Below are 17797 nucleotides of genomic sequence, written 5' to 3' on the forward strand. Positions count from 1 at the left end.
GAAGGCTGTGAGATGAATTACATGAGTATTTCCCAGACCCTTGGATTTAATGAACAATTAAAAATAATAACAGCAATCATGATAATAAGGAGGAAGAGATAAACATGGTGGACAACTCTACATTTTACCAAGTAAGGACCCTAAAAACGTAAGAATTTTTCAACTTTTTATTTCATAAAACTTATCTCATCTGTGCCCCCAAAATTAGGAAGGACATGGTATCAGAATAAAGGACAGTCCTTTACTGTGAATATATTTGACTTGATGAAAAGTTTATACTGTTCAAGAGTCTGAAACAATAAAGATAAAAATTAAGGAAAACTAAAACTTCATTCCTTTTCCCTTCATTTTACCACAGAGGGTAAAAATTCAACACAGATTGCTATTGTTCTGGGACACTGTTTGAGACTCCTTACTTCGCCATAGTTATCTAATCTAGTATTTAGTTACGTGGCCTATATTTCACAATATTAGCAACTCAGATTAAACACATTGAGCGCTTATTTTCTAGGAACTTACTTAAAACAATTGGCTTCTTCACGAACAGCAAATAAATATACACACACAGAATACTTCCAAGGCTTGATGATAACTAACATTTAATTAAGCAAAATGAAAAAAAAATTCCATTAGTAATGTATGGAAGTGTTAAATATAGTTCTCTAAGATATAAGATTTTGTACCTGGAGCTTACGGGTGTTACTGACCTTTGTGTTACGAGGTAATTTGCTTTGTTTTTTTCTTCCACATCCACTAACTAGGCATAAGCTTGGAATGTGTATCTTTGAAATTGCAGGTCAAAGCCTCCACATTAAAGAACCTGATGAGGCAAAGCTACAGTTTTGTGAGCCATGTGTGTCATGCAATAGTTTTTGATAGCTGCTGCCAATTAAATTGACTAAACTTATTGACAGACCCGGGGAAGAATTTTCTAAGAAGGTGAGGTTCTGAAAGTTTGGTTGCACCAAAAAGGAAGAGGGGCAGTAACTGAGGCTCTGGATCTAAAAGCCTTGCTTGTGGGCCAGGGGAACACATGATTAAAGCCTTCTTGCCAACAGAGCATCTGCAAACAAACCAAGTAAATTTTACTCGAAAAGAGGCCGTGGATTTTGTGTTCCCTTGCTGAGATTCTAAGCCGCTGGGGCACACCCGGCCTTGCTTTGGCAAGTCTTCCTTGTTCTTGACCAGTTTCCGACTTTTTTCCTGATTGAAATACAGACAGGGTGGCAGGGAGAGATTTTTGTTTCACGACTATTCTAAGTTGAGGGGAAAGAGCGGGAGAAAACCGGAAAAAAGCGGGCCTTCCGTGGGGCCAGGCTCTGGGAGGCTGCCGTGGGGAAGTGGGCGGGGGCGGGGGCTGTCACGTGACTCGCGCGGGGGCTGCTGGGAGTGCGGCGCGCTTTCCACCTCTACCCGCGAAGTCTGAGCAACGCGGGCCCAGCCTCCTCACTCCCTCGCGTTCGCTGACGAGGAAGGTGCCCATACCGTGAAGTACATTGGCCTTGGGGTGGGGCTGGAGGGATGGGCGCCTGTGAGAATGTGACGGAGTGTGACACGAGGAAGGGCGCGAGGATGGAAGCTTCCTCTGAGGGGCTCTAGTGGGGCGGAAGCAACAGTACGGAGGAAGTGGGGAGGGGCGGCGGGAAGTGAGGAACATGGAGGTGAAATGGACTGAGGGGCCAGGTTGGCGTTGAGAAGAGGGAGAAGACTAGAAGGAGACAGCTGCATGAGGCAGAGGGTGACAGTGCTTAGTAACAGCCAGGTCACTAAGCCTAAGATGGCAGAGCCGGGGGCAGTGGCCAGTGTTCGGCATACGACGAAGACCAAACAGTCCACCAGGCCTGGATCTGCTGAGGCCTTGAGCTATGACAGAAAAACGAACTTATTTTTGCAGAAACAGTTACTTGATTATAAGTTTTCATTTGACGTAGGTGCGCAGTGTTACTTTGGGAGAGAAGAGAAGGGGGTGAAGGGGAAAGGGATTAGAAGTGGAAGGGAGGAGAGAAAAATCCGCCTGTTGGCTTAAGTATTTTCCAACTCCCAAGGCAAAGTTAGCACTGCCGTGCGTGTGTAGTATTTTCTAGATACTATTAATATTATTACAGCACGTAAACTTGCATACTATAAAGGTACTGGCAGGAATGGAGACGTACAATACAGAATTTACTTAACAAGCATCTTTCTAATTTGTTGTTGCTCTTTCTGTCTTCTATATATGCATATTTTATAGGACTAATCAAACATGCATTACAGTTACCCAAGTCAGCATCGTTTCTCAAAAACAACAAAGTCTGTTGATAACTTGAAAGTGGATAGGGCTCCCCTTATCTCAAAGACAGAGACTATACCCTTCCAGGTTTCAACATTTGGACTTCTAGGGAAAATGCCTTCCGAATTTATGGAAAAGTAAAAGTAAAATTTGAAGCTACTTTAAAAGTAAGGTTGGACAGTGGGAATAATCTCAGACTCGAGTGAGATCTCGGTTCTAGTCTAGTTCAGTCTTACTGGTGTCACTTGACCCACCATCACTGTCCCTGTTTTCTCACTTGTAAAAAATGAGATTGAATTAGATGAACTGTAAGACCTGTTTCAACATTAAGATTTTGTGGGCCGGGCGCGGTGGCTCAAGCCTGTAATCCCAGCACTTTGGGAGGCCGAGATGGGCGGATCACGAGGTCAGGAGATCGAGACCACCCTGGCTAACACGGTGAAACCCCGTCTCTACTAAAAAATACAAAAAACTAGCCGGGCGAGGTGGCGGGCGCCTGTAGTCCCAGCTACTCGGGAGGCTGAGACAGGAGAATGGCGGGAACCCGGGAGGCGGAGCTTGCAGTGAGCTGAGATCCGGCCACAGCACTCCAGCCTGGGCAACAGAGTGAGACTCTGTCTCAAAAAAAAAAAAAAAAAAAAAAAAGATTTTGTGAAGATAGAAGAATCTTTTTTTTTTGAGGTGGAGTCTCGCTCTGTTGCCCAGGCTGGAGTGCAGTGGTGCAATCTCGGCTCACTGCAACCTCCCTCTCCCGGGTTCAAGCAATTCTCTCCCCTCAGCTTCCCAAGCAGCTGGGATTACAGGTGCCTGCCACCATGCCCGGCTAATGTTTGAATTTTTAGTAGACATGGGGTTTCACCATGCTGGCCACGCTGGTCTCGAACTCCCAACCTCAGGTGATTTTCCCACCTCAGCCTCCCAAAGTGCTGGGATTACAGGCATGAGCCACTGTGCCCGGCCGAACATAGAAGAATCTTAACTGAGCCAGTCCTGAAACAAGGCAGAATTGCCAGAAAGACTCATTTGGCTAAGTACATAGAGAGGAGTAGTTGAAAATGATGGGACTAGTAGGCTGGCACCAGATAATACAGGACCTTGAAGGCCATAAAATACAGGACCTTGAAGGCCATATCATGGAATTTCAACTTATTCTGGAACAATGAAAGTTTTTGAGTTAAAGGAATGCAGTAATCAAAGTTTTGAAAGATTACCCAAATAGCAGTTGATAGAATGATTTGGAGGAGGGAGAAATTGAGTTTAGGAAAGTGACAGATAATGACAGTCTAAATTAACATCAGCAGTAGGAGTGGGAAAAAGGGAAGGATTCCAGAGATCTTGTAGCGTGCAGTTTGTACCTAAATCTGGCATTGTTCTAAGCTTTATAGCTGGTGCCTTCGGAATATGATGGCAAATCACCTTGTAAAGCCTGACAATAGAAATTGCAAGAGGCCAAGAGAATTGGAGGTAAGCTCTATGCCTGTGTAGCCTTAATCTTTTATTCTGTTTTACATACTTCTCAAATTTCTTCCCTTTAAGAAAGCTCTATAGATAAGTGGAATTTAATATATTCGTATGCCCAGAGCTAGGATTGTCCTACAACATAGCAGGAACTATGTTGATTCCAGCTGGTTTTTCACTAAGTATAGGCCTCCAAGAAACTATTGGGAGATTTCTTTTTGATAGCTTGAGATCTAGAGACGGAAGTGAGTCTGTGCCTTTATGATACATAGGATTTTATGTAATTATTTTGCTATGATAAGTAAGATACCTAGGTACTATAGTTACCGGTCTTTTTAAAGAGCACAGTATCCTATCCTTTACCAGTCCTGCCCCCACCAATTGATCTGTTGCATTTGGGACATGATTTGGTCCCTTGAAGATTATATTATTTTGCAAAATTTTGCAAGCATTTGGCTACTGTCTAAATTACAGTTCAGCTTCATTGCTATGAAAACATCTACTGGTTCAAGATACCAGACGCTTTTTCAACAGGAGTTTAAAACCACATTTAAAATCTAATTTAAGGCTGGGCGCATGGGCTCATGGCTATAATCCTAGTGCTTTGGGAGGCTGAGGCAGGAGTATCGTTTGAGGCTAAGAGTTTCAGATCAGCCTGGGCAACATTGCAATACCTTGTCTCTGAAAACAAAACAAAACAAAACAAAATTAACTGGGCATGGTGGAATGTGCCTGTACTCCTAGTTACTCAGGAGTCTGAGACAGGAGGATCACTTGAATCCAGGAGGCTACAGGGAGCTAAGATTGTGTCACTACACTCTGGTGTAGGTGACAGAGCGAGAACTTGTCACAAAAACAAACAAATGGAAAGCAAAGTCTAGTTGAAAACCAAAATAAAATTTAATATATTGATCAAGGTGTTTCTTGGGCCTGTAAATTTCCTTAATAATAAAAACTCAAATGACTGAGTCATATGCTTTCTAGCATGTTTGCCTTTTTCTGAAAAATGTTTTATTTGCTTTTTCTTAATAAACAAAAAAACATATACTTAATAAATTCAGTATATGTCCTGAAGATCTTACTGACTGTACCTCTTTTCTTTATTTTGTCCTGTTAGTCTCCAGTGCCAGATAGTCCACAGCTGTCCTCTCTTGGAAAATCAGATTCATCTTTCTCTGAAAGTTCTGGACTGTTTTATAAAGATGAAGCCTTGGAGAAAGATTTAAATGGTGATGTATAAAATGTTTATATTTCTAAACATCAGTTTTATAATGCAGAAGGTTTGTTATATTTTATAACTTATATGATTTTTCTTGAACAGATGTGAGCAAGGAAATTAATCTAATGTTGTCTACCTATGCAAAGCTTTTGAGGCAAGTACTTATAGTATATTCTCTGGGGTCTTTATGTTAGTTTTCTTCTGGAAACTCTGTAACGGGAAGTTTAACTCTGTGGCTGGCAAACCTCTCCAGTAATTAAAACGTTGGAATTTTTTATTCTATTTCAGTCCCTTAAAATAGATTATTTGGTTATTTTCAGAGAATAGCGTCAACTTTTCCACTAAAAATTCTTTTTTTTTTTTTTAACTCTTGCCAAGCTAATACTAGATTGTATATATCTTGGTCTGTAATTAGATGACGTTACATTTTAAATTTTATGTAAATACCTCTTTGAGAAAAATTTTTGGTGAAATTAATGATAACAGAGTGATATTAAAGATAAATACTTTTATGTCATAGAAAGTCAGCCTTTCACATCCATTAATTCTAAATCTGTGGATTCAATGAACCACACATAGAAAATATTTGGGGAGAAAAAGGATGGTTGTGTCTGTACTGAACATGTACAGACATTTTTTTCTTGTCATGATTTTTCAAACAATACAGTATAACAACTGTTTACATAGCATTTACATGGTATTGGTCTTATAAGTAATCAAGAGATAACTTAAAGTATATGGCAGAATGTTCTTAGGTTATATGCAAATAGTATGATGTTTTATATAAGGGATTTGAATATCTATGAGGGATGTTCCTTTGGTATCTGTGGGGGATTCTGGAACCAATACCCCATGGATACTGAGGGATGACTGCATTTATATTTTACCTATATTTATTTTAAGACCAAATTTAAATATTTTATTAGCCTGATATCATGTTTTATAAAGTGTGTGTGTGTTTTTTTAACACTGCTGGACAGTCATTATACCTGGATAGTGGTTTATGTGGCTGTAAAAATAATGTATATAATTGAATATTAGTGTTGATAATGTATTAGATACACTTCCTGTTTTGTCAGGAGACCTTTTTGAGTAGTCAAAAATATTTGTGGGACTAATTTTTTTCCCGAAGAGTATTAGTAAATTAATGAAGTTCTGTGGCACATAAAGCCATTTAAATGAAATAGTTAACAAATGTAATGAAGAACAACATAATGATGTTGTTTATATCTACTTAGTTTAATATACAACTTTTTTTCCTATTAGTGAGAGAGCAGCAGTAGATGCATCTTACATTGATGAGATAGATGAACTCTTCAAAGAAGCCAATACCATTGAAAACTTTCTAATACAAAAAAGAGAGTTCCTGCGACAGAGGTTTACAGTGATTGCAAACACATTACACAGATAAAATATATACTTGAAATAAGCTGATAATTTAAATCTATTATTGTTATAATGAAAGAATGACATTTATGCTTTGAAAGCTCTGGAGTTGTTAAAGAAAATGTATATTTTGAATAGAGAAGGGGAAACTCTTTGAATTTCTAGATTTAAAAGGGAACTTTAAAATTCCTTAATGTTAATATTAATGTTCGTGTTAATGTCCTAAACTGGACATTAACACGAACTACGTCACTTTTCTTTTGAGGGCCAAATATTTAGTACATTTTATAGAAGTGTAAATTATTTAAATTTTATGTGGATTCTTTTATTTTTTCCTTAAACTTCTTGGTGTTTCTTAAACTTCTAAAACAGGATTCAGTTAATTTATTATGTTTAATAACATCATACTTTTTCTTTTAGAATATTTTGTTTAAATGTCAGATAGTTTTGGAGATAATTTTGAAAAAATTTTTTGTGGTCAAGATTATAAAAGATTAAAATACTTAGAGGTGATTTTTCCAGTTTCTCAGAATAGAATGACATAACTGTGTGCTATTTCCATTTGATTATTTTCACTATTAGTTATTATGTATGACTAATAGAAGCTCTTGGCTTAAAATTATTTTCTTGTGGTAAAAATAGTAAAATAAAAACCAGAAATTACTCACCAAAACCTTGTATGAGTTGACTTTTTTACACATCAACCACATCAACATATGCAGTTAATGAATTATATTTAGAAACATTATCAGCAGTGTGGTATGGGATAAAGATTAGTGATCCAGAAGTAAATAGATTGGCTTAAACAACAAGATGACCTTGGGAGGTCACTTCAATCCTATTATAATTGAGAAATTGAATTTGGACTGGAGGATCTATACTACTCATCTAGCTAAAAAAAAAATATCCCTTTGATGTAAAGTACTACTATGATTTTACTGAAAACTTTCTGTATTATATATTACTATACGGGATAGCTGTGTTAACCAGGTTTTTAAACACAATAGCACCCATTTTTCAATCATATAGACAGTTCAGTTTATTACATATATATTTTTCCAATATAAGCAATCCGAAAATTGCAAATAGTACTACAGGGAATTGTTATTCCTAAGGGAGACTGCACATTTGCCTTGCTGCCTTCTAAACTCTAAAATAAAATCTCATTTCGTTACATTACTATTTTAAGGCATAAACACCACATGACATGAATACTCATATAAGAAAAGATGACAAAAGTGAAATAAAATAATATTTGCTAAAGAAAATTGGTTGACTGGAAAAAACTATTGGGTTGATAGAGGTGGTGGCACAGAATAGGTTGGAGGTCAACAAAGTAATTATTAGAAATGATTTTTTTTTTTTGTCACGCGCGGTGGCTCCCATTTCTAATCCTAGCTATTTGAGAGACTGAAGTGGGAGGATGACTTGAGCCCAGGAGTCTGAAGCTGCTGCAAGCTATGATTGCATTACTGCACTCTAACCTGGGTGAGAGAGTGAGACTCTGTCTCTAAAAAAAGAAGGAAAGAAAGGAAATTTTTTCAGTTTTTCCTTTCTTTCTTTTTTCTTTTTCTTTCTTTCCTTTTTTTTTTATTTATTTTTTGAGACAGAATCTTGCTCTGTTGCCTAGGCTGAAGTGCAGTGGCATGATCTCGGCTCACTACAACCTCTGCCTCTCAGGTTCAAGCGATTGTCCTGCCTCAGCCTCTTGAGTAGCTGGGATTACAGGCACCTGCCACCACACCTGCCTAATTTTTGTATTTTTAGTAGAGATGGGGTTTTGCAGTGTTGGCCAGGCTGGTCTTGAACTCCTGACCTCAGGTGACCCACTCGCCTCAGCCTCCTGAAATGCTGAGATTACAGGCATGAGCCACTGCGCCCGGCCAAAAGGAAATTTTTTAAAAACTAAATACAACCAGAAGGTTTGTGAGTTAATACGACATGTCGTCTGGATTTTGACCTACCATCATTAAGAAATGTTCTTTTTCTAAGCATTTATTACTAATATGAAAAATAAGGCCAACAGATTGTTTCAGACTAGATTTCATAATATACTTGTTATATCCTGGTGGTATCACTATTGTTCAACATCTAGTTCTTCCTTTTGAAGGTTCAGAAAATGGATTTGATCATTTCATTTGATATGATTAAGACTGGAGAACTGATTTTAAGTCACAATGTGTTTACTGTTCAGAATTGTTATACTTTCTAGTATAAAGGTGCCTGAAAGCCTAATCATGAAGGCTTATTGTTAAAATCAAATTTGGATGGTTTTGGTACCATCCACATAGACAAGAGTCGTCATCTTGGCCAGGCATGGTGGCTCACACCTGTAATCCCAGCAGTTTGAGAGGCTGGGGCAGGCAGATCACTTGAGGTCAAGAGTTTGAGACCAGCCTGGGCAACATGGCAAAACCCTGTCTCTACTAAAAATAAAAAAAAGTAGCCAGGTATCGTGGCGTACACCTGTAGTCCCAGCTACTCAGGAGGCTGAGATAGGAGAATCACTTGAACCCGGGAGGCGGAGGTTGCAGTGAACCGAGATTGTGCCACTGTACTCCAGCCTGGGTGACAGAGTAAGACTCTGTCTCAGAAAAAAAAAAAAAAAAAAAAAAAATCTCACAACTGGAGAAATGCTATTGTAGGAATACCACTGCCCTTTAATTTACACTTCTGATGTTACTCTTTACTATTTCAATAGTCTCACAAATTTGTAAGTTATTTTTCATTGATTACTAATCAAAATATATACCAAACCATCTTTGTACTCTGCTAGATGTATTAAGACACTCCCTTCTGACAATTTTAACCACTTCTTTCTTGAAATATACTTACAATTTTGCCAGGAAAACATGATATGTTAATGTTAAAAGCAACTCTGTGGCAGTGCTGTGGAAGTTACTAGAAGACCTTTTGGTAAGGGAGTCAGAGAGGTAGATTTTAAATTGGATTTTTGAAAAGGAAAGGGGATATTTCAGGCAGGAGAAAAGTTTCTTCAGTGGCACAGAAGAACAAACGTATCATGGTATGTTAGTCACTTTGCTAGGATGAAAATTCATGAAGGGGAATAGTGTATGGTCTAAACTCTTGGAGAGCAGGGACAATCTTGTTTCTTGGTATTCTTTCTTTGTAGCACAGTATTTGATACATTGGTGCTAAAAATGTTAAATTAATAAAGTCATATACATTTTGAGGGCATACTTTCACTCATGCTAGATTGTCAGAAAATGTTCTGTAAAATTAATGAATAGAAAAGAAAAGGAAGGATGAAGTGATTTAAAGGCAGAGAAAAAGAATGAAAGGTAAATTGTTGCCAGATTGTAGAGTCCTCTAGTGGCAGTCTAAATTTGGACTTTATTCTGTGTCGGAATCTTCCAGAAGAGAAGAGTGGCATAATAAAATTGATGCTGTGCATCAAGATAAACGGACTTAACTATAGTGTGTGAACAGGTTTGAAAAAGAAAAGTTTAGGGAGGGGGAGACCACTACTGGTGGTCTAATTTTAATATTTCAAACAGCTGCTTATTAAAGACAGGTTGTTTGGACAGTTGTCATGGAAATAAGCCCCGCCCCTTAAGCCTCCTCCTCACTTCGACCTGTCAGTAAGGGAGGGACAGTCCAGGCAGTTCTGTGCGTGTTCATTGTTTAGTAGTACTCAAAGCTGCCAGTGTGAGAGGATTTGGAAATCACGGGATCTGCTCAATATGAAAATGTTTTTTCGAGTCTTTCTCCATTTTATCAGGAGTCTTTCTGCCACTGCAGTGGATTTCCTTCCTGTGATGGTGCACCCGCTCCCAGGTAGGGGGTTTGCCCCTTTCTCCTCCTCATCCTCCTCTTCTTGCCAGTCTGCACTTAGAATTCTGTGCCACTTTCCTGAAGACTGTTGGGAGCTTCTGAAGCTTTCCGTCCTGTGTGCCTCAGATTAGACAGCAATTCCGCAGAGTCCCGGAAGTTAAAGAAGGCTGAGTTAGGATTGTTTCCTCATGGTCAGGGAAACAGCCTTCACATTTGCATATTTTATGCAATATTTAGGGCAGGAGTCAGGGGCTTGGGATTCTTTGGGATTTGCAATAAGAAGAATATTCAATATTTAGGCTTTTCTAAATTGAAAAATCGCTGCCACACGTTCTAATGTAATTGTTTGGTTTCTCTATTTGCATTTTGCGGGGACTGCCTTAAAACTCATTTATTGCTTTATAGCCTTCTATTATGGCTACCATTGTTACATGATTTTATTTATAGAAATTGGCTGATCTAGAACTTTCAGAAATCATACTAATATGCACTATAAATTTTAAAATTACTTAATATAGTAATTTAATGTTTGCAGTATGCAAGGGAATGTATTACGTACTGGAAGGAGAAGGGAGACAAACACCAGACCCTGCACTCAAGGAGTACTGGTAGTATCATTTATCATACAAGACAGATAAGATAAGGTCCATAAACAGAGCTATAAACAGATGCTGTGAGTTCAGACTAAGGAGAATCAGTTCTTGCTCTAGGTAAGGCGAATGCTGTGTTTATAAAGCAAATGACATGGAAACTGGATCTTGAAGGATGAGTTAGGTGAGTGAATGTCATCTGAAGGAGTTGGGAAATATCCTAGATGAAGAAAATTGATTTGGAAGGGGGGAAATTAAAAATTCTATTTTGACATGTTGAAGGTCACCTGCCAGAAGTAATTGGTGAAATTAAGAGACTAGATGAGATTGCCAAGGGAGAGTGCTGAGATTAAAGATCCAAGGTAGGACCTTAGGAACATTCATGAAGTGATAAGGGAGACAAGGAGCCCCTAAAGGGAATTAACATTTGGAAAGCATCCAGTATCTTTATATTTGATTATGACGACAGACATAAACAGGAAGTATTAATCTCCTTTTATTTCCATTTTATCATTGAAAAACCTGAGGCTCAGAGACATTAAGTAACTTGCTCAAGGTTGTCAGCTAATAAGTAATAAAACTAGTAGAATGCAGAGAGTAGTTATAGGGCAGCGGAAAGTTAGAATAGGACAATGTCTCAGAAGCTACGAATAGAAAGGAGTTTAAGAAAGTTGTTAACATCAAATTCTATTGAAACTTTGAAGATCATGTAGCAGATTACCAACAGCATGCTATGGAGTATACAACATATAGACATGTAAATATTTTCTACAATGTGAAATGCTTAAATTCGTGTATCTCTACTTAGACAACTGCCCAATTAGGCCATTCAATTTACTTAAAAAAGTAAGATGAGTAAATTATATACCTGACCTTAGGGAATTTATTTTAATCTGAGAATAAGATAAATATGCATAATGTTAATAAAAATAGAGTAAGATGAATAACTGAGAGTTTTTCCTTCTCTATCTTTTCAAAGCATCCTCTTTGGACTTCTTATACTGTACTTCCCAAATTTTAGTATGCCTATGAACACCTGCTTGCCTTTCCCAAGCGATTCTGATTTATTAGGACCAGAATGGAGTCCAGGAAACTGCATTTCAGCAGTAACACCAGATATTTCTGTTCCAAGCAGTCCTGTACCAGACTCTGAGAAACAATGCGGAAATAAAACACAGTGTCAGTGGTCTGTTTACTAGGCAGTCAGTTCTTTTATTTCAGGGTTCTAATGCTTTTTATCCCACAGCGGTACCAAGTACTTTGTCAAATGAATAAAATAAAGAAGATATTACACCTTATTGGACTATCATTAAAAGCTATGTAAATATAATAATAGCATTTTTGAGTATTCTGTTCTAAAAGCTTTACATAAACTAACTCATTTATTACTTATAGCCTTAGAAGTAATATGAATTATCATTATCCCCATCTTAGAAAAGAGGAAACAGACCACAGAGAGGTGATAAGTGTCTTTCTCAAGGCTTCTTATTTGGGAGGGGGCACATTTGAAACCAACCAGCTGGAGCCAGGTAGAGCTCCAGCTCACACCCTTAAATATTACACTGTGCTGCCTCTTTTTTTTTTTTTTTTTGAGACGGAGTCTCACTCTGTCACCTGGGCTGGAGTGCAGTGGCGCCATCTTGGCTCACTGAAACCTCTGCCCTCCGAGTTCAAGTGATTCTCCTGCTTCAGCCTCCTGAGTAGCTGGGATTACAAGCAGCTGCCACTGATTGTGTGTGTGTGTGTGTGTGTGTGTGTGTGTGTGTGTGTGTTTTAGTAGAGACGAGCTTTCACCATCTTGGCCAGGCTTGTCTTGAATTCCTGATCTCGTGATCCACCTGCCTTGGCCTCCCAAAGTGCTGGGATTACAGGTGTGAGCCACCATGCCCAGCCTACACTGTGCTGCCTCTTAAGGGAAGTACTATAACACTGGAGATAGACCTTGACCAATTAATGAAATTTTTTTTTTTTCTTTTTGAGACAAAGTTTTGCTCTTGTTGTCCAGGCTGGAGAGCGTTGGTGCGATCTCGGCTCACTGCAACCTCTGTCTCCCGGGTTCAAGCGATTCTCCTACCTCAGCTCCTGAGTAGCTGGGATTACAGGGGTCTGCCACAATGTCCGGCTGATTTTTTTTGTATTTTTAGTAGAGACGGGCTTTCATTATGTTTCATTATGTTGGCCAGACTGGCCTTGAACTCCTGACCTCAGGTGATCCACCTGCCTTGGCCTTCCAAAGTGCTGGGATTACAGGTGTGAGCCACTGTGCCCTGCTGGAATTTTCTTAGAACTAGAGATAAGGACATTGGGAAGAACATTCAGGGTGAAAGAGAATTTTATTTGAAAAATCAGGAAAGAATTAGGTTTGCCTCAATTGTTACATGTCATATAGGGGAGTAGAATGTCTCATGTGCTTCAAGCTGAATTTTTGAAAGATTTGAAAGAAATGGATAGTAATAACTTGCTAAAAGAATGCAAATCTCATTTCTTAAGAGTAATAGTGTCCCTATGTGTTAGCTCATTTTTCTAGTCTAGATTTCTGAATCACTCTTAAACCTTAATGAGAGAAAGAATTCTATTTTATAGCACTTGATTATTTATTTGACCACCCCTCTATGTTAGGCAGTACTGCCTTGTGAATACTCAGTAATGTTAAAATAATAGGGAAAGGTTTCAGTTCCTTATTATACAGTAATGATTTTTACTTCTTGTGCCTTTTGCCCTTTCGGTAATTTCAGACTGAATATCACTGCATAATTTAATTTTTGACACCCTTCTACTGGAAAATGCCTTGCATTTTCATGTATATGCCATTCAAATAAAAGGAATTAAATTTAAGATCTTATTAAAATCACAAGAATTGCTATGAAATCTTTGGAATCAGATTCTGGTATATCTAAATTACTGTGGTCAATGTAATTGGATAATATTGAATGGTGGTCATTTTTATAACAACGCAGTTGCTCTTAGCACATCTGGGGTTGGCATGTAAATTTATTCTTGTAAAAAGACAGGCATTGTTCAACTATGAGAAATGATAAAAATAGTAACTGAAGTCCTAAGTTAGTTCTTAGGCAGATTAGTACTACAAGAAATAAAATTGTTGTGGGTTGAAAATGGAGAACCAAAGCGTTGATAGTCTGAGAATGAGGAAGGAGAGAGAAGAAATTTGGAGACCGTATTTGGTGTTAGGTTCACGTTTCCCTCAAGCTGCCAGTTGATAAGATTATTGTCTGTGGGAAACAGGCAAGTTTATAGAAGATTTGGTAAAATATTTTTTGTTCTTTTGGTTTCCTCTGCACAGTTTTCAAAAGGTACATGGGAAATACTCATCAGAAAAAAGCCATCTTTGGGCAGTGTCGGGGTCTGCCATGTGTTGCATCGCTACTGACCACAGTGGAAGAGGCTCCACGGGGCATCTCTGCTCAAGTCTCGGGACATTTTCCTAAGTGGCTCAATGGCTCTCTTCTGCGAATTGGACCTGGGAAATTCGAGTTTGGGAAGGATAAGTAAGCCTTGATTTTGGAGAACAACTTGGATTTCTTGGCATGGGCTGGTTCTATGGAATATGCATTAATATCTGCTTCCTCTGTGAGGTTAATATTGCCATTCCATCCCTTTGATTACAGATAAGGAAACTGTAGCCTAGAGGAGAAAAAAGGAGACTTTTTAAACAAAATGTCCTGCTTTTTCTGCTCTGTAGACTATTGTAAATTTGAAGCCCTCTGTGGTTTGTTCCAAAAGAAGAGAGGTGTCAGAAGCTGTCTGTGTGATGACTGAGCTGTTTTCCTGCAAGTTCCTGAAGGAAGGGCAATGTCTCCTCATACCACTCTCTTCCTAACCCAGCACTTGCCAGACACAATGGTCTCTTTCAGTTCCTCAAACTGGGCACAGTTGTATCTGCTCAGCATCTTAGCATTAGTTCTCTCACCTATCTTCTGTAATCTTCCCAAGACTGGTCTTGTCATTCGGATGTCAACTCAAATCTCATGTCCTTTGAGCCTTTCCTGATCTCCCAACATAAAAATGCCAGCACAGTCATCCCTCAGTATTCACAGGGCATTGGTTAGAGGACCCCTCTAAATACCAGAATCCAAGTATGCTGAAGTCTCTTATATAAAATGCATATATTTGCTTTTAACCTACACATGTCCTCCCATATCTTTTAAATAATCTCTAGATTATTTTATAATACTTAATACAATGCCTACACATACTTCATTCCCATGGATTTGTCTTAGTACTCAGCACATTCAAGTTTTGCTTTGCAGAACTTTGTGGCTTTTTTTTCCACAATATTTTTGACTCAAGAGTTTGGTTGAATCCACAGATGTGGAGTCTATGGGTATGGAGGGCTGACTGTATTGATTACATTACCTATTTTAATTATCTACACAGCGTTATCAGTGTCTGGTATTTTTTTGTTTGTTATTTGAGTGTTAAGCTCTGTTCCCCCATTGGCATGTAATTTGATGAGGGTAGAGATTTTTTTTTCTAGTTCATCCTGTATCCCCACTACCTGTAACAGTGGTCTGCACCTAAATAGCATTCAATAAATAGATGTCAATAAATGAAAAACTCAGGCAGGCTGAGGAGCCTCGGGGCGGGGTGGGAAGGAGGACTGGTCGAGCCCTGGGTGTGGGGCAGAGTGCGTGTGTGTGGTGTGTCCCCAAGGGCAGGAAGGTGGCGAAGGGAGGCGAATCCGAGTGGGTGGAGGGAGGGGAAGGGCAGGAGGAGAAAAAGGTGGGAGGAGGACCAGGTGGAAGGGTGGCGGCTCACTCAGGACCCAGCAGGGGCAGCTCAATGAGGCGGGTGACCCTGTTCCTGAACGGCAGCCCCAAGAATAGAAAGATGGTTGCTGTATATGGAACTTTATCTGATTTGCTTTCTGTGGCCAGCAGTAAACTCGGCATAAAAACCACCAGTGTGTACAATGGAAAAGGTAGACTGATTGATGATATTGCTTTGATCAGGGATGATGATGTTTTGTTTGTTTGTGAAGGAGAGCCATTTATTGATCCTCAGACAGATTCTAAGTCTCCTGAAGGATTGTTAGGATTCCACACAGACTGGCTGACATTAAATGTTGGAGGGTGGTACTTTACAACTACATGGAGCACTTTAGTGAATAAAGAACCTGACGGTATGCTGGCCCACATGTTTGAGGACAAAGGTGTCTAGGGAAATTAGCAAGATCATAGAGGAGCTTTCTTAATTGACCGAAGTCCTGAGTACTTTGAACCCATTTTGAACTACTTGCGTCATGGACAGCTCATTGTAAATGATGGCATTAATTTATTGGGTGTGTTAGAAGAAGCAAGATTTTTTGGTATTGACTCATTGATTGAACACCTAGAAGTGGCAATAAAGAATTCTCAACCACTGGAGGATCATTCACCAATATCCCGAAAGGAATTTGTCCGATTTCTGCTAGCAACTCCAACCAAGTCAGAACTGCGATGCCAGGGTTTGAACTTCAGTGGTGCTGATCTTTCTCGTTTGGACCTTCGATACATTAACTTCAAAATGGCCAATTTAAGCCGCTGTAATCTTGCACGTACAAATCTTTGCTGTGCAAATCTTGAACGAGTTGATCTCTCTGGATCAGTGCTAGATTGTGCAAATCTCTAGGGAATCAAGATGCTCTGGTCTAATGCAAAAGGAGCATCCCTGAAACTGTGTAATTTTGAGGATCCTTCCGGTCTTAAAGCCAATTTAGAAGGTGCTAATCTGAAAGGTATGGATATGGAGGGAAGTCAGATGACAGGAATTAACCTGAGAGGGCTACATTAAAAAATGCAAAGTGAAGAACTGTAACCTCAGAGGAGCAACTCTGGCAGGAACTGATTTAGAGAACTGTGATCTGTCTGGGTGTGATCTTCAAGAAGCCAAACTAAGAGGGTCCAAGCTGAAGGGAGTTATATTTGAAGAGATGCTGACACCACTACATATGTCACAAAGTGTCAGATGAGAATTTTAGGGACTGGAGGAAGATGTACAAGATGAAAGTGTTTTCCTTATCACTTTTTCTTTCTCCACCCACTCAGTTGTCTAGAAGAAATAACACTGTAAGGAAATTAAAAAAAAAAAAAAGTTTAGAGGATTATGCTTGTTCTCAGTGGCGCATAAGGGAAAAACTGACTTTTTTTCATATTCTGATTTTTAACAGAAAAGCACTCATTTAATAGATGTAAGGAAAATAGATATTTCTGCCTTTTGAATGGGGTAGAGGGGTTTACCTGGCTTTATGACCAGGAATAGCATCTATTATATTTGTTTTTAAATAGGCATGATGTGGAAATACCATCTTGGTTTGAGATGCATTTGAGGATTTTAATTTATGGAAAGCACAACATATGCAATTATATTTATTGAATACCTAGATGCAGTATTGATATTTAAATTGTTAAAACTTTATGAAAACGTGGAAAAGGTTGTTCAGGTTCATAAATAGCTTTAGTGATGCCTCCCCTCTTTAAATACCTGTCACAACATATGAATATGGTGAGATCAGATTCCCTAAGACTCTTTTCAGGTTCATTTTCATAATGTTTACTTTTTAGGAGAAAACAATAGCTAAATTAAAGTAATATCCAATTCTTACTGATTGCCACAGAGTGGAAAGAAAGACATCGTTGTGCATCACTGTCATTCCAAAGGTACAGTGGAACTCCGAATAGAGGAAGAACTTACCTATCACTACAACACTTATAAATGAGAATTTCTCAGAATTTCATTCTAGGCAAGTTCCACTCAACACCAGACCAAGCAATTCTATCTATTTACACTATTAGCCTAGTTTTCTGACACAATCATCACAAGCATAGGAAGATACTTCAAAACCGAAAAACCAAGGTGCATCATTAATATTCATTTAATTCAAATACCAAATAGCTTACATAGGGCCAGCTTAGAAATAAATACTAAATCCAGAGCTACTGCAATCAAAGCTTATATGAATGAATATGGTAGAGTTGTCTGCTAAAAGGCAATGTAATATAATTGCAGTTAGAACCCTACAGTGGGGAATGAGAATTTTTTTTTTTTTTTTTTTTTTTTTGAGACTGAGTCTGGCTCTGTCGC

The 17797-nt window shown here is 38.7% G+C and overlaps 2 protein-coding genes and 1 pseudogene across 8 annotated transcripts in view; all 3 read left to right on the plus strand.

Annotated features, from left to right (window-relative positions):
• The first annotated feature begins 1376 nt into the window (after window positions 1-1376).
• On the plus strand, window positions 1377-7005 carry TEX12 (testis expressed 12). Of its 2 annotated transcripts, none has more exons than XM_025355174.1 (5): window positions 1377-1491; window positions 3647-3733; window positions 4845-4956; window positions 5049-5100; window positions 6213-7002. In XM_025355174.1, exons 2-5 carry the CDS (start codon window positions 3671-3673, stop codon window positions 6355-6357), a joined length of 372 nt encoding a protein of 123 aa, XP_025210959.1. In that variant the 5' UTR covers window positions 1377-1491; window positions 3647-3670; the 3' UTR covers window positions 6358-7002. The 2 variants fall into 2 exon arrangements, with proteins under 2 accessions (XP_025210959.1, XP_025210960.1); XM_025355175.1 differs by having other exon boundaries at window positions 1449-1564; window positions 3655-3733; window positions 6213-7005.
• Window positions 7006-9453: 2448 nt separating this feature from the next.
• The window catches only part of BCO2 (beta-carotene oxygenase 2), a 51659-nt gene continuing 43315 nt past the window's right edge, over window positions 9454-17797 (plus strand). For 2 of the 6 annotated variants that reach the window (XM_025355161.1, XM_025355166.1), the window contains exons 1-2: window positions 9454-10130; window positions 14019-14223. In XM_025355161.1, coding sequence (XP_025210946.1) covers window positions 10037-10130; window positions 14019-14223 — 299 coding nt within the window. In that variant the 5' untranslated portion in view covers window positions 9454-10036. Of the gene's footprint in view, window positions 10131-10196; window positions 10902-14018; window positions 14224-17797 lie in introns of those variants that run through there. The other 4 variants (XM_025355162.1, XM_025355165.1, XM_025355164.1 and 1 more) reach the window with 4 other exon arrangements.
• On the plus strand, window positions 15342-16685 carry LOC112605579 (annotated as a pseudogene).

The sequence above is a fragment of the Theropithecus gelada genome, chromosome 14 (assembly GCF_003255815.1).
Source record: "Theropithecus gelada isolate Dixy chromosome 14, Tgel_1.0, whole genome shotgun sequence".
Taxonomy (NCBI): Eukaryota; Metazoa; Chordata; class Mammalia; order Primates; family Cercopithecidae; genus Theropithecus; species Theropithecus gelada.